This window comes from Grampus griseus (assembly GCF_964374135.1).
Source record: "Grampus griseus genome assembly, chromosome: 2".
In the NCBI taxonomy this organism is placed as follows: domain Eukaryota; kingdom Metazoa; phylum Chordata; class Mammalia; order Artiodactyla; family Delphinidae; genus Grampus; species Grampus griseus.
Genome location: NC_139018.1, coordinates 47,780,603 through 47,797,793, shown reverse-complemented (window position 1 = coordinate 47,797,793; position 17,191 = coordinate 47,780,603). Strand labels below are relative to the sequence as shown.

The 17,191-nt window shown below is 33.9% G+C and overlaps 1 protein-coding gene across 1 annotated transcript in view; it reads left to right on the top strand.

Annotated features, from left to right (window-relative positions):
- Positions 1 to 17,191, top strand: part of STYX (serine/threonine/tyrosine interacting protein) — a 31,729-nt gene that overhangs the window by 8,511 nt on the left and 6,027 nt on the right. The window contains exons 4-10 of the mRNA XM_082647970.1: positions 2,375 to 2,472; positions 5,494 to 5,554; positions 5,968 to 6,004; positions 6,434 to 6,473; positions 6,566 to 6,616; positions 8,983 to 9,055; positions 16,659 to 16,752. Coding sequence (XP_082504096.1) covers positions 2,375 to 2,472; positions 5,494 to 5,554; positions 5,968 to 6,004; positions 6,434 to 6,473; positions 6,566 to 6,616; positions 8,983 to 9,055; positions 16,659 to 16,752 — 454 coding nt within the window. The remainder of the gene's footprint in view (positions 1 to 2,374; positions 2,473 to 5,493; positions 5,555 to 5,967; positions 6,005 to 6,433; positions 6,474 to 6,565; positions 6,617 to 8,982; positions 9,056 to 16,658; positions 16,753 to 17,191) is intronic.

Sequence of the window (17,191 nt, the reverse complement as noted above, 5' to 3'; positions counted from 1 at the left end):
TTGATAAAAAAAAATCTATGTAAATAAATACTAAGGAAAGAATATGGTAGATAACTATAGAATTAACTGTGACTTACTTTGTAAAAACAAAGTTATGCCCAAATAATGTAATATTCACAAATACTGGCCTTCAGGATGATTTTAGACTATTTGCTTTTTGTATTCTCACTGCACTTTATAAATATACCTGTTATAGTCTTTCTCACATTAATTTATAAGTGTTTGTTTACAGATCTATCGTCTCAAAATCTCTCCCCCCTAATTTGACCATAAGTCGCATTGGACTGAAGAAAAGCTTCTATGGCAAAATTTGATTATTTCCCACCATGAGTCATTATAGTACAGCCCATATTTCTTTTCATTTCATCATCCAAAAAAGTAACAAAAGAATAACGGAGATAAAGAAACCTTAGGGAATAAACTCCTGTTCTAATAAACTCACTTAGTTTAGCCTATCTTTTATTACATTCAAATACAGTTTTAATAAAAGGGACATATTTAGGCTCCTTGTAAGTAGTGAACCATTTCTTTTTCTAAAATTTTTCTGTTGTTTCTAGGTATGAGATAAGGTCATAATTTGCTTTGTATAAATGAAATTCTGTTGAAAAGTAAAAACTATTTTGTGTGCTATTACTTTTGGGGTCTATCTTAAGGTTTGTTTTTCACTTAGTAATCTAATGTGCCTTCCAGGCTTGTTAAAACATGTTTTTATCCCTAATTTTATATATGTCTTCTTGTAGTTTCCCACATTAATAGAGTAGATATGAAAACTTCACATATCATAGATCAATCATAAACAAAGGAATGAATATTGAATTTACTTTGGAGTTTCCGTAAATGTGAATACAGAACATTGATTTTTTTTTTAAGATTTTTTTTTTTAATGTGGGCCATTTTTTTTAAAGTTTTTATTGAATTTGTTACAGTAAGTTACTTCTTCTTTAATGTTTTTTGGCTTTTTGGCCACGAGGCATGTGGGATCTTAGCTCCCCGACCAGAGATTGAACCTGCACCCCCTGCATCGGAAGGTGAAGTCTTAACCATTGGACCACCAGGGAAGTCACCATTGATTCATTGTTAATCCTGCCAAATGCTTATTACCTCCTTTCCCCTGTCTCAGGATATACTCAGAAAATACAAAGATAATTTAACTCTAATCTATGCCAGACATAGGAAACCTAGCTGCAAAAATTAACATTTAAAAACCACATTTTCGGGCTTCCCTGGTGGCGCAGTGGCTGAGAGTCCGCCTGCCGATACAGGGGACACGGGTTCATGCCCCGGTCCGGGAAGATCCCACATGCCGCGGAGCGGCTAGGCCCATGAGCCATGGCTGCTGAGCCTGCATGTCCAGAGCCTATGCTCCGCAACGGGAGAGGCCACAACAGTGAGAGGCCCGCGTACAGGAAAAAAAAAAAAAAAAGTCACCTGTAAATTTCACTGAAACCTATAGTCACTTGCGAATAAAAATTATTTGATAGTTCTTAGAGTTGTCATGTTAAATTGTTTTAAATGTAGAGCCCAAAGGCACCACAGAATATAATATACTTTGGAGTTGCCAGTTTTAACTTTAGAAGAATTTTTAAACCCTAAAAGTTTAATTAGATTTTGTGAATTTTATAACTTAATTCTGGCTTATAGTAGAAAAAGTGTACTGGGAGAGGCAGGGAGTAGTCTAGAGATCAGTGATGTTGAACAACTGTTTATGTCATAGTAGTCCTCTCTAAAAAATAAAAATTGTAGTCAATATATGTAACTGCCATTTACTGAAAACCCTTGCTGTGTGTCCCAGGCAGTATGCCAAACATTTTCTTATATAATTCTCACAACCACTCAAGTGAATAGGTAGGGTTTTCCTTATTTTCGTGTGAGAAAATTGAGCCACAGTGCTCAGATCATTAGCAGAGCTAGGATCTAGAGCTTGGGCTCTCATGACTCCAAAGCCCATGCTTTTAACCACTACATAGTATTATAAATAAATAATAAAGAGTATATAAATGTAAATTATAAATAAGTAATAAAGTATATTACACATGATACAAAGGTCAAAGTGTACAATAAGGTATATAATGAAGGTATAGTATTGTTTCCCAAATAAATTATCTTTAAGGTCATATCAAGCTCTGAAATTATAGATATAAAATAATCCTGTTAGCCTTTTGAGGACATGTAGTGTATTAACCTTGAATCATTGAAATATTTTGCTGATCACTTTAGGTATGTTATTATGAAATTAGCTTTGATCCCCTGTACTTAAAGCTCAGATGTGGCTACATTAGTTCTAAAGTTGAGTCCTGTGTATTTTCAAATATCTGTTTTACAATAAGATGATGTTTTGTATTTTAAACTATTTCTCTACCTTTTTTTTTTATAGCTACCTATACTACAGAAACATGGAATAACTCATATAATATGTATAAGACAAAATATTGAAGCAAACTTTATTAAACCCAACTTTCAACAATTATTTAGGTAAGAATTGTTGCTATAACTTATAAAAATATTAAGGGTAGCAAACATGTAATGTTTTTATTTCAAGTTGATTTTATTATATCGGATTTTTCTCCTGTATATATATGTTTTATAAAGATGGGTCATACAGTACATCATTTAAAGAATAAACTTCCTTTAAAATATTTTTAAAAAGTAATTCATGCACAGAATGTGGAATTCTAAATGTTCAAAAACATGTATACTGAAAAGTAGGTTTCCCTATTCCTGTCCCCTAGATACTCAATTCTCCTCCCTGCAGGTATCCGTTGTTTTTGAGTACGTTTCTAGAGGTATGTTACATATATAAACATATTCTTACAGATCAAGTTAGCCTTTTTTAAAAATTATGTATTTTGGAGATGGCTTCATATTATTTCTTAGCTGCATTCTTCTTTTTTTTCCCCCCACACTGCACAGCTTGCGGGATCTCAGTTCCCCGACCAGTGAAAGCCCAGAATCCTAACCACAAGGCTACCAGGGAACTCCCGCATTATTCTTCTTAAGTTGCACAGTAATCCATTGTATTACTGTACTAAAATTTATTCAACCCATCTCCTCTTGTTGGACATTTAGATTGTTTCCAGACTTTTGCTAATGTAGTGAGTATTCCAGTATATATCATTTAATTCATATGTGAATACATCAATAGGATAAATTTGTAGAGGTGGAATTGCTGGATTAAAGAACGTGAGCATTTAAATTTTAATAGATGTTACAAATTGCCCTCCAGTGAGTTGTATCAGTTTACATTCCCACTGTGAAGTAAATGAGAGGTACTCTTTCCTTGGTATCTCTCTACAACAAAATTATAAAGCATTTAAAATTTTTCCCAATCTCCTAGAGTAAAAAAGGTGTCTTGTTGTAGTTTTAATTTGCCTTTCTCATTTATCTTAAAATGATGAGGTTGAGCATCTGATGGTTTTTAATGTTCTTTGTTTTAGCTTCATTTAAAAAAATAAAGCATATATTACACATGATACAAAGGCCAAAGGGTCAAAAAGGTATATAAGGAAAATGTCTCTTTCCTCCCCTAAACCCAGCTACCTAGTCTATCTCTAGCTAGGAGGCAGCTACTATTAACTCTTTTTTTTTTGATATCATTCTAGAAATATTTGTATAAAAGCATATATGTTAAAACTGTTTTAATGTTCTGCTTTATTGTTTGTAAAAATGAAAGCAACCTGAATGTCCATCAGTATAAGAGACTATAAAATATACTGTGTGAATACACAGTAGAATACTGTAACCATGAAAAAGAATGAAGTATTTCTATGTGTGCTGATATGGACTAATCTTCAAGATTTATTAAATGAAAACAGCAAGGTGCAGAGCCATGTGTTTAAAAATATATGCAGTACATTAGGCATATATTCTTGTATATGCATAGAAAATTTCTGGACTGACAGACTAGAAACTTGATAGTAGTTACTTCTGAGAAGGGAAATTTAGGGTCTGGGATGGTAGAGAGACATTAGGTTTCATTGCAGATGTCTTTATACCGTTAGAATTTTTTATTGTGTGTACACATTTTTCAGTTAATAAAAACTAGTTTTAGGGACTTCCCTGGTGACGCAGTGGTTGAGAGTCCGCCTGCCGATGCAGGGGACATGGGTTCGTGCCCCGGTCCGGGAGGATCCCACATGCCGCGGAGCAGCTGGGCCCGTGAGCCATGGCTGCTGAGCCTGTGCTCCACAACGGGAGAGGCCACAACAGTGAGAGACCCGCGTACCGCAAAAAAAAAAACTAGTTTTAAAAAGGGAATATCTGTAATCTAAAATAAAATAGATCTAACTTTTTCTAATTGCAAAAGAAATACTTGTTCTTTATAGATATGTTGGAAAATACAGAATGACACCAAGAAAAATATTTTAAAAGTCATCCATAAATACACAACCCAGAGGAACATAACTTTAACATTTTGGTATATTTCCTTCTAAACTTTTTCTACTGTATATGTGTATTATGTATACACACATATAGACTTGTGTATATTAAAGAAAATGAAAATGTTATATTTTAAAATGCCATAGTACATAGCTTTCTAATTTGTATAGAATTTTTGTTTTTAGTGCCAAAATGTCCTGGACACAGCTTCTGTGTGATAAGCCCTGAATTTATTGAAGTTGCTGCCACCAAAATGATTATTAAAGCAATATTGACTTTAAATTTTAGAACTTAATTACTTAACTAAGTTGTGTTAATAAACAGGTGGTGTTGGATAGGTTAGAAATGGAAGTTTTTATTTTTTATTTTTGGCCGTACCACGCGGCTTGCGGGATCTTAGTTTCCTAACCAGGGTTCGAACCCAGGGTCCCAGGAGTGAAAGCACCAAGTCCTAACCACTGAACCGCTAGGGAATTTCCAGAAATAGAAGTTTTTCACAAATTAAGGCTAGTATGTTAAAATGACTTATTTTAAATGTTTTTGAAGGTGTAAAATTCCAGGACAGGTGGTCTTTTGTTGCTTGTTGCTCTACTGAAGGTTAGTTCAAACAATGAATGTTTGACTCACGGCTCTGTCAGACTGCTGCCTTCTGTTTTGGTTAGTTTCTTCTCTCTCAGACTTTGGGCTTCCTCTGAATTGTCCTCTCTAGGGTTGTGAGGAAAGGTGGCAGGGCCATCCAGAGAAAAGTCTTTTAGTCCTAGGGAAGTTGGTAGAAATAGAAGAATAACAATAAGGAAAACAGGCAATTCTTGTCTTTATTTTCCAGGTCCACTCTGATCTAGAGGAAGGTTTCTTCCTACTTGTGATTTTTCTATTTTAAGCAGATAGATTTTTTTAAATAATAAGATATCAGAGAAATGTTAACGTGTTATTTAAGGCTTTAAATGCTATCTGTGCCTTCAAGCAGTATAAAATCTATGGCTCGGTTCTTGGGAATATGATATTTTGAAAGTTGTTTTGCATTATTTTCATGGTTGCCAAGAAATTTTCATATTTTTTATATATGAAGAGAGTTTTATCTGAAAATGTGCTTATCACAAAATATTCTATTTTCAGATATTTAGTCTTGGATATTGCAGATAATCCAGTTGAAAATATAATACGTTTTTTCCCCATGGTAGGTATCAATATTTTAATATCATTTAAAATTTATTTATGATTTGACCTGCTTAATTGTGGTTCTAAAACTTAATGAAACATGATTTTCTCCTATACTACTTTTACTTTGTTATGTCTGAAAATTGTGGGATTATATTTTTTTAAATATTTATTATTTTTAAAACCTTTTTATGATCTCCAAATATTTGAGAAATCACACTTCAGATTTCTTAAATTCAAACTAATATTTAAACTTGTAATAGTTGTATTTGTAGCATTTTGGAGATTTTTGACATAAAGTAATTTTTATTCCTATAAATAATCAGGAAATTACTTTCAGTATATTTTGTTTCACTGTATGTATGTATGTATGTATTTTATGCTTATGTTACTCCACATGTTTTATTATAACACATTGTCTTTTGCCTTCAGACTAAAGAATTTATTGATGGGAGCTTACAAAGTGGAGGTAAATAATATTCCTTTACTTAGCTTACATTTATTTTTAGGAGATTATTTATGATAGTTAATTTTTTAGTTAGTATTTGTCTTAATTACAACTTTCATATTCTGCATTTATGTATAATAGACTTCCCAAATTTGTATTTTCCTAACTTCTTGTTTCATTTGGATAGGCTTTCTTAAATATCTCTATAGAACTATTTTTCATGTTCTGGGTCAGCTTTAAATCTCTTTAACCTAAAAGTCTACTGTAATCTCCACACAGTTAATATAAATAAATTCAAGGATTTGAAAATTAATAAGTATCCAAGTTGTATGTATAAAATACATAAAATGTTTAAGAAAAGATTTATTGTAGTATGATCCATAGTTTCAATATATTTTAGCTGCTGAATCAGGTATCTTTCTATCAGAATAACTATTTCTTGTTTTTCAGGAAAAGTTCTTGTCCATGGGAATGCAGGGATCTCCAGGAGGTATGAAGTTAGAGATAATCTTTCTTTCTCTTGCATTTAATTAATGAGTTGTGTTTTCTGTTTTTTTCTAAAAATTTTTTCCCCCTCTTCAGTGCTGCCTTTGTTATTGCATACATTATGGAAACATTTGGAATGAAGTACAGGTAAGAAAGTACTCTGAAACTTAGCCACAATTTAGATTCTCATTAAAATAAAGCTTAATGGAGACGGTTTAAAAGATTTAAGTTAATAATCTCCTGATTTTGTCATCTTGTCATGTTTGATTAGGCAGGCCCTTTTATCCCATGGTTAAGTCTCTTAATCCTTGTAGCTTGTCTACCTTGTATAGATCCACTTAGGCTAATGTTTGTTATTTTATGGAGCTAGTGCTAACTCTTGTTATTTTAACCAAAGATAATTATAGTTGGAATAACCCATGGAAAACTGCTTGCTTACTACTAGGGAATTGGTTAATCTGAGTTTAAAAACTCTTAGACAAAGGTGTAATTGCTTCTTTGTTTAAGATTAATTTATTATGTTTTCCTTTAACAGTAGTTGGATGAAAAATTACCTAAGAATTGTTTTAGTGTCTGTTCACAACTCATTGTTTGTCTTATCCAAAATCATCTGTTCCAAGCATATTGCATAGACGAGAGAGAGAGAGAGAGAGAGAGAGAGAGAGAGAGAGAGAGGGACAGGCTGATGAACTTTTCACCCTAAAACAAACCAAGAAAACTGGCCAATGTACAGTATTTTCTTTCTTAGTGTGTCTTGTACAAGTTAGAAATCTGTTGTAATCATTGATACCTCCTTCTCTTCACTCCCCATGTCCGAAACTGATCCTTTACCAAATCCTGTCTGTTTTTTGTCCTAAAATATTCCTTGAATCTGGCTCTTTCTCTTTATCATTATTTAATTTCCCTAATCCAAGCTCTAGTCATGTTTTCTTTGGACTCTTCCAGTAGTCACCTTCTTAGTGGTCTCATGTTTTCTTTCCTTCTCTAGTCTGTTCTGTTCTCCACACCACAGTGAGAATGATTTTCTCAAAAGATAAATCTGATCATATGTTACCTTACCCTAAAAAGCTTTCAAAGGTTTCTCATCCTTAATAATTCTTAACATGGCCAATGAAACTTCACATGACATGCCCCTATCAATCTCTCCATTCTAATGCTGTGTTCCCCATTAACCCTCTCCATTTGAGCTATGTTCAGCATTGGATCCACATGTCTCACATACAGTAGACATTCAGATGCTTTAGTGGTTTTTTTTTTGCCAAGTTATCTTTAATTTATTTAGTTATTTATTTATTTTTGGCTGCGTTGGGTCTTCTTTGCTGCATGTGGGCTTTCTCTAGTTGGGGCGAGCGGGGGCTACTCTTCATTGCAGTGCGTGGGCTTCTCATTGCTGTGGCTTCTCTTGTTGCGGAACACGGACTCTAGGTGCGTGGGCTTCAGTAGTTGTGGCTTGCGGGCTCTAGAGTGCAGGCTCAGTAGTTGTGGTGCATGAACTTAGTTGTTCCACAGCATGTGGGATCTTCCTGGACCAGGGATGGAACCCGTGTCCCCTGCATTGGCAGACAGATGCTTTTTTTTTTTTTTTTTTTTTTTTTTTTGCGGTACGCGGGCCTCTCACTGTTGTGGCCTCTCCCGTTGCGGAGCAGAGGCTCCGGACGCGCAGACTCAGCGGCCATGGCTCACGGGCCTAGCCGCGGAGCGGCATGTGGGATCTTCCCAAACCGGGGCACAAACCCGTGTCCCCTGCATCGGCAGGCGGACTCTCAACCACTGTGCCACCAGGGAAGCCCTACAGGCAGATTCTTAACCACTGTGCCACCAGGGAAGTCCCAAATGCTTTAGTTTATTTGGTATTTTTTATCTAAAAATTATAATGGAAAAGTTTGCTTAAAAGTGTTAATTCTTAAATATTATTTGAATACAAGTGCTTTTATTTAACTGAAAATGATTAATGCCTGGTAGATTTTGTTTTATATATTCTCTTTATTATTTGGTGATGTATCAGTAATAATATTAATAATGAAAATAACTTTCATTTATTGGGTTTCTGCCATGTGCCAGATACTATTCTAGGCACTTTTATCTCAACAACACACGGAAGTCCCTATACTTCTCATTTATTAACCAGTAATAATATCTGAGCATGAACTGTGTGACAGATGCTGTACACGATGTGTTATACTTATTATCTTCCATCTTTATAGTAGTGCTCCAAGATAGGAATTATTATAATGCCTAATTTACAGTTGAGAAAAATAAAGCTTAGAGAAGCTGAGAAGTGTCCCCTTCTAGGACACACAGCTGGGAAGCAAACGAATTGTGATACTTAGTCTGACCATGCTTTCGGTTTTTCCACTACAATTCACTACTTCTCTGTAGTACAAGCTGTATGATTATGATTTTCTATTTTAGGTAAATTGTTAGGTAAGTTCATATTTTAGATAAATTCTGGAAAAATTGAGATTAATTCATGAAATAATATTATCGCTTTAGTTTTCTTTTTTTGTTTTCAGAGATGCATTTGCTTACGTTCAAGAAAGAAGATTTTGTATTAATCCTAATGCTGGATTTGTCCATCAGCTTCAGGTAACTTCTCTCTTCTTCCTCTTTAAGGCAGTCAGAAAGTAGGATAATTAAAATCTTATGTTCATGTAATTTAGTTGTAGTATTTACTTCGTAAATACTTAAAAATTGCCATAACCTGATTAATTTGATTCTTTGTTCAAGTTTACATCTGTATTTAAAATTATCAATATTTTCTTAAAAGCTACCGTTAACAAGAAAAAAAGTTAAAGGCACATTTTTCAACCTAAAGTAAAATAATTGGTGTTAGAAATGTCTTCAATTACTTCTTTATTTTAATCACACATACAGAGCATAAGAGTTTTGATTCTAAATGTATTATGTATAGCTGCTTTTTCTGTTTTATATGCTTTATCTTTTCCATATTCTTTCACATTTTGATGATGCCTAGAAGATGCACTAAAAAGACAGTAAAGTAAACTTGTGAATTTATCTGATTAATTTATTTGATTTTTTTCCAAGAAGGAAAATCATAGGTTGAAGAATGTGCTCTGGCTGATTCTATCCAGTTATGCAGGAATAAATCTTACATTGAGACATCAAGAGCACTACAAAATGGGTTGTCTCAGTTACCAAACTTTAAATTTTGCTTCCTTTTTATTTTTAATTCACTTTTAGTTTTTACTTCATTTAAAAGAGAAAAAAATACGGTTAAAAAAATAAAAATTCAATAATGCCTAAGAAGAATACTTGAAAAGTAAGTCTCCTTAATAGTATATCTTGAAGATCACATATAGCTCTACCTGCATAATATTTTTATGTGTATATGTACATAGATGTATGTGTGTATTGCAGTTTTATATGATCAATTGCTTATACACGGACCTTTAGATTGTTTCCAGCCTTTCATGATTTTAAACAACATTGGAAAGAATATCCTGGTAGGTACATCTTTGTTTACATGTGTGAATGCACCTGTATGATAACTGATCAGAGTAGAATTGCTGGGTCAGAGGGCATTTGAAATTTGATGTTGCCAAATTGCCTCTAAAAAGGCTTCAGGAAACAAGGGGTACCTGTTTACCCATACCTAATCAATACCAATAGTGAAAGTGTTTTATGAAACTTCTTGATCATTGTTATCATGGTGGTAAAAGTGGCAACTCCTTATGATTTGCCTATTTTTCTATCAGGTTGTTGGTCTTTTTCTCATTGGCTTGTAAGGACTCTGTATATTAAGAAAATCTGTCTTTATCCAACTGATTTGAAATGCCATTTTTATTATATACCAAATTCTGATCTATACTTGAGTCTGTGTCTGACCTTGTATTTTGTTCCATTGATCTGCTTATTGCCGCACTTGTATCAAACAATTTTAAATACTATAATATTATGTAAGTAATTTATATTACTTATATCAAGTAATTTAATCAAGATCCCCTCATTAATGTTTTTTCTGGAATTTTCCTGGTATGTTCTTAACACTTATTTTTTGGTGTGAACTTTACTGGAAAGAGTCCTGTAGTTGTTTTTAATAACATTATCTCTACATTCACAGTTCAGAAGGAATTGACACCTTTAAATTTTTCTCAGTATGTTCCTCTCTAAGAGTATGTTCCATTTATTCAAGTCAATTTCTATGTCTTTTAGTGTTTTAAAGTTTTCTTTATATAGAATATATGCATTTCTTATGAAATTTATTCCTATTTTCTTTTATTCCCATTATAAATAAAATGTTTTTTTCCTTCAGTATGTTTTCTAATTAGTTACTTATATATAGGAAAGCTATTGATTTTTATTGTTTTAAGTTGGCATTAAACTCTAAACAATTCTGAAAATTTTTCTAATTGTCTTAGATTTTCATCTCCAAATCATAATAATTTTGCAGCTTTTCTAATTTTTTTTTTCTCATTGGATGGTCATTGTATCAGAACCATGATAAGTAATAGTGGTATAGTACTTGTACTTTATTCTTGATTTCAGTGTCAGTGCTTCTAGTATTGCACTGTGTGTGTGTGTCTGTGTGTGTGTGTGTGTGTGTCTGTGTGTGTGTGTGTGTGTGTGTGTGTGTATGTATTCATCTGTGCCTATGTAAAGAGTTTTTACCAGGAATAGATGTTGAGTTTTAGCTTAAAAAAATTTTTTTTAATGGAATGACTGTAGTTTTACTCCTTTAAGCCATTAATATGGTGAGTTGAATTATTGGATCACATTATGCTAGATTTCTTAATTTTGAATCATCATTTTGGTTCACAAATGGATCTCACTTGGTTATGGTACACTATGTTCCATGAATGTGTTGCTAGATTCTATTTGTCAGTATTTTTTTTAAGATTTTGGAATTAGTTGAATAAGTGATATTGGTTTGTAATTTTCTTCTATACTACCCTCTTCTGGTTTGGGTGTTTATCATGTGATTCTCATTTTTAAAATGGAAACTTGCTTTCTCTTTATGTGCTCTAGAACAATGTAAATTAGATTGGAGTTATGGGCTTCTTGGTGTTCTGATATATGGTACCTGTGAAATCATTGGACCTTGATTTTTTAATTTAATTCAGTTATTCATTATTTCATTCATTTGTGTATTTTGAGGGTGGACCAATTCTTGGACAGCTTTTCTTCATTTGGTAGGTTAAGTCTGATTTTCATATACTCCTCAGGTCACTTTGGATGGTTTCATAATCTCCTATATAATCATTCATTTCATAGGATTTGAGATAAAATTGAGGAAAATATTTTTCCATTCTTTTTTCAGTTTTGTGTATCTGTGCTTTCTTTTTTCCTTGATCTGGTTAGTTTATATAACTTCTTTGTATTTGAATTTCTCCTTGCTTTCTGCTTTCCTTAGGTTTTTGTTGTTCGTGCTGCTGCTGCTGTTATTCTTTAGTGAATTTCCTGAGTTGAAAGCTTAGTTTTTCATTCTTTCAAGAATTCAAGACTATGAATTATCCTCTTAGCATTGCTTTAGCCATATTCTACATATCGTACATAGATTCTGCTATGCAATATTTTTATTACTGTTATAGCTTGATATTCTGTGATTTCACTTTTGATTTTATTTTTTACTTAACATTTGTTTGAGAGGTTTTTTTAAAAAAAAACTATATAGGTGACAAGGTTTATTTTCCATTTTTGTTCATTTCTAATACTATTTACTTCTTGAATTTTTTAATGTTTTCTTCATGGCCTAATATACAGTTGTTATTACGACTGTCTCCTGGGCACTTGAAAAGAAGATGTATTCTCTGTTTTCAGGGCATAAAGCTCAATATACAGTCGTCCCTCAGTATCCGTGGGAGATTGGTTTCAGGACACCCACCCCCCCACCCCCACCGCCCCGTGAATTCCAAATCTTATATAAAATGACATAGTACAGTCAGTCCTCTGTATCTGTGGGTTCTGCATCCGTGCATAGAGGGCTGATAGTATTTGTTTGATTCGTCTGTCTTGGGCTGAGAGGTGAATTGAAACTCCTTTACTTTATTATATTTCTGTTTATTTTTTCTTTAGTTCTTCTAGTGTCTTTGCCAATTTTGGTACTGTGTTATTTGGTAGATAAAATTCAAGTTAGATCTTCATTGTAGTTATATATTCATTATTCCTCCATTCAATTATTTTACTTTGAAATTAACCTTGTGTAATATTGTTTGCATTTGCCTTGTGAGTTTCTGCATTACTTTTCTTTCCACCTTTCTAAATCACTTTGTTTTAGATGCATTTCCTATATATGGTCTATGGCTGGATTTTGCTATTTGATTTGTTATCAGTATTTTTCTTTAATAGGTGAATTTATCCCACTTTCTTGCACTAAAAATGATATATACTTTTGTCTGTCATTTTATTTCATGTCACGCTTTCTCTTTTAAATGCATCTTTTTAAAACTTTTCACTATAGTTTATGAATTTTTTGTATGTTTGTATTCTTTTGATAATTTTTAAGTTTATTGTTTTTAGTTCTAATGGGCACAGTTGTAACTTTATAGTATATACATATGTTTCTTGAGTTATCACTTTTAAATAACTATCAGTTGATTTCCACTATAAAAGATAAAAATTTATATACCTCTACTTCTTTCCTCCTTCCCCTCCACTACCTGTTTTGTTATTAGTCTTAGTTCTTCTAGGAGTTACCTCTTAAACCTTTAAAAATTTTTAAATATTATACCTCTTGTTACTTAGCAATGTAAGATCATCTACTTAAACTACCTCCTGTTATATGTCCTGTCACCTCCTTTTTTTAAAAAAAAGATTATACTTTTTCTACATTGTTACAGATTATAATATTTATATTCTGTCCTATAACCACATTTTCTAGTTGTTCATCCTTAGTTCTACATTTAAATAGGATTCTAGCTTCTGTATTCAACTAATGGAGTTTGTCTTTGAGCATTATTTTCAAGAAGAGTTCTTGGAAACTATATTCCCTAAGTCCTGGCATTTTGGAAAATATTTTTCTGTTGCTCTTATGTTTGAATGACAATTGGCTAGATAAAAATTTTTTGTTTAATACTTTTTCCCTTATGGGTTTGTACACAGACCTGACATTGAATATTGCTCCAGAGAAGGCTGAGGGGAGCCTAATTTAAAATTTTTCCCCCTTAAAAGACTTGATTGGGAGGAGGAGGTGTTGTCTGGATGAACATAGGATGATTTGTCAAGGTATATCTTGTTGAATGTTCTATATTAACTTCTCAGTCTTAGTATGCCCTTAGCACTTACAGAGTCACACCTTCCCTTATTTCAGAAAGTTTTCTTCTACTATGTATTTGGCTTCTGTTTTTGTTGTTCTGTTTCATTTGCCTGGTTTTTTCTCCCAGAGACATATTTTATGTTGGTTCCCTTTTTCTTCCATATCTTCCATTTTCTCTGTAATTATTTTCAACTTTGTTCTTTTCTCTTGGCTTGATTTTTCTCAAGCTTTTCCTCCCTTTCCCATATGTCATTGTTTCATCACATGTTTATTTGGCATTGTTCTAGGCAATGGCAGTAAAGCAGAGAAAAAAATAGAAATCTCTGACCTCATGAAACCTATTCTAATGAGAGAATTAAACAGTAAACAAAGTAAAATGTAGAAGGTCAGATAGTAATGGGTCACAGAGAAAAATAAGGGAGGGAGAAATAAGGCCATATAAGGAGATGCGACATGAATTGCATTTTTAAACGGTGATCAGAAAAGGCCTTATTGCAAAAATGATATTTGAGCAGAGACCTGGAGAAATTAGGAGAACAAGCTGTGCTGATATTGGGGGGAAGGCATTCTAGGTAGCAGGAATATACGAGCAAGTGCCTTGAAATGGGAGTAAGCGTAGTATTTTCGAGAAGTGCAAGAAGGTCAGTGTGGCTGCAACAGAGTAAGCAAATAATGGTAGGAGATTAAAGCTGGGAGGTAAGGGGCCACATGACAGGCGTTTGTAGGCCATTATAAGTAAGGCCTTTGGCTTTTATTTTAAGTGAAGGAACAACTTCAGATTGCCTGCTGCTGTGCTGAATATAGTATACTGTGTATATACTGTAGGGGTTTGTTGGGGTTTGGGCAGAAGCAGGTGCTTGAGTTAAGAGGCTGTTGCAGTGATGGAGTCAAGAGAGTGTTGGTTTGAATCAAAGTGGTTGCAGGGGGAGAGGTGAGAAGAGATCAGATGCTGGATTCATTTGACAGTAGAGCTGACGGAATTTGCTGATGGATTGGATGTGAAGAGAGATTGGGATGAATTTAAGCCTTGTAGCCTGAACACTGGAAGAGGAACTGCTACTTGCTTGTATGGGAGAAACTGCATGAAATTTGAAGGGAGTAAAATCAAGAGTCGGTTTTGGTCATGTTAAGGTTGAGAGAGCTATTAGATAGTGGGCAGGTATACATATAAGCCTGGATTTCATGAGAAAGAACTGTATTTCTAGGGGTTATCAATATATAGATGCTATTGAAAGCTTTGAAACTGGATGAGATCACTAGAGAAGTGAGTGTGGATAGAGAAGGATTTCAAAAACAGAACCTTAATGTATTCCCAGCATGTAGAGATTGTGGAGATGGGGAATCAGCAGAGGAGGCTGAAAAGAGTGGCCAGTGAGTTAGGAAGAAAATCAGGATGGTCTGGTGTTTGGGAAGTCAAGTGAAGAAGGTGTTAGAAGAGTGGGGAATGACCCTCTGTTTCAAAGGTTGATAACAGGTTAAATAAGATAAGGGCTGAGAATTGACATTAGGTTAGGAACATGATGTCATTAGTGCCCTTGACAATTTTTGTGGAAGGGGGAAGGGGGAAGATAATTGCTCAGAGTTGAAAGGAAAATGGGAAGAGAGGAATGTGAACAGCAAGAATAGATAATTCCAGGAATTACGCTTAGAAGGGGAAAACAGAAATGAAACAGTAGTTGGAGGGGAAACTAGGATTAAGAGGGGTGTTCTGTTTGTTTTCTGAAATGGTAGGAAATGGCATAGTCATCTCTTTTATTGTCCTATTTCTTCCATGAATGCTTTTATCTCTTCTTTGAACTCGTTTCAGAAATGCCGTATTCTCATTGATTTCATGGAGAATTGTAATTTTGACCTGCTCCGTGGTGTAGTTTTCATGCAGTGTTCTTTATATATAGACTTTTGGTTATAATGTTGCTTTTCTTTCCCTTGCAAACATCTTTACATAAGACATACATTGGTTCCTTTTTTGATATTGGTCATCTTTGAACTGGAGACATTCTTCTTAGATAAGCTATTTGCCCAACAATAAGGTTGTGGGAAAGGGACCAGGGGAGTGGTGGGGAAAGGTAGGCAGCTTAAATTTTCCCAGTTGTCTTGGAAGACTTTCTCACCAACACTTTTCTCCAGTGGTATGACTCTACTTTGTGGGGAAAAAAAAGCCCCTTTTGTCACAGGTTCTTCTTGTTTAGATTGATAAACAGTGCATGCACATTAGAATCACCTGGGGAATGTTACCCGTACCAGTTAAATGAGAATCTCTGGGGGGAGAGGAGAGGAGTTGACTATATACCTACAGGTTTTAAGGCTCCTCAGGTGATTCTCAGGTATAACCAGGCTTGAGAATCAATAGTTTAGCCTTTACTTTCAGCTGACCAAGATCAGCAGATGCTTGGCAACATGCAACCCAGTTTCTCCTCCACGTTGCTTGCGTCTTGCAGAAATGCCAGGTGTGGGTGTTCACATTTTCCTTAATATGCCCTTCCTCCTCCCACAGCCCATGCACACTTCCTGGCTGTATCATACTAGGCAAGGGCTTGTTAGTTTGTCAGCTGTACCCACTCTGTTAGTTTGTCAGCTGTACCCACTCTGAAATAAAATAAAAATATTTTATTTCTTTTTATTCTTATAATCATTCTATGAGATTGCCAGTTTGGGTTTTGGGGGTATGTATGTGTTTTAACAGATGAAGTCAGAGATCATATAGCTTATGCCCAGTGGCAGAGAATACATACTGACTGGCAGTTCAATGTACAGTGCCTTAGTGCAAGCTATTTACTTGACTTGATTTATAGTCTCATCAATAAACGTGAAATTATAAGATAGGAATTTTAAGCCTTTCTCTTACAGCAATATGGCACCAGAGTTTTCAGTATAAACTAAGAATACCAATAATGTATGTATTAAACACTTTTAAAATTTTGTTTTGAGTATCTAAGAATTTAAATGTATATTCAAGTTAGTTAAAATCTTTTCTAGGAATATGAAGCCATCTACCTAGCGAAATTAACAATACAGATGATGTCGCCACTTCAGATAGAAAGGTCGTTATCTGTTCATTCTGGCACCACAGGTAAGGATTTTTTCATTTTGGAGAAATTTGGGAAGAAAGATGATGGTAGTGAAAAATAGAAGAGAAGAAGCATCTTTTGCTCATTAACAAGTTACACTGAACAATTTAAATTGTTTAGAAAATTTTTGGATGGACTATTTAATTAAAATAAGATAATTTCAAATTTTAAATTTATAATTAAATATGTATTATATTGAGCTTCTGTGTGTACACCACTAGTTAATTAGAACGTGTTGGTTGGAAGATCAGATTTCTACTTTGTTGAGTTTTAAATCTTTAAGCAGTATAACTGTGTTGCAAAGATTAAAATAATAAGAGGGGTCTGGAGATGAGCCCCTAAATACACTTAGGTGATCTTATTAAAAATGAAAGGTGGTTAGTAAGTAAAAGCAGGGTGACTAAATGTAAGCTACCTCAGTTTTTCTCTTGCCGTAAGTAT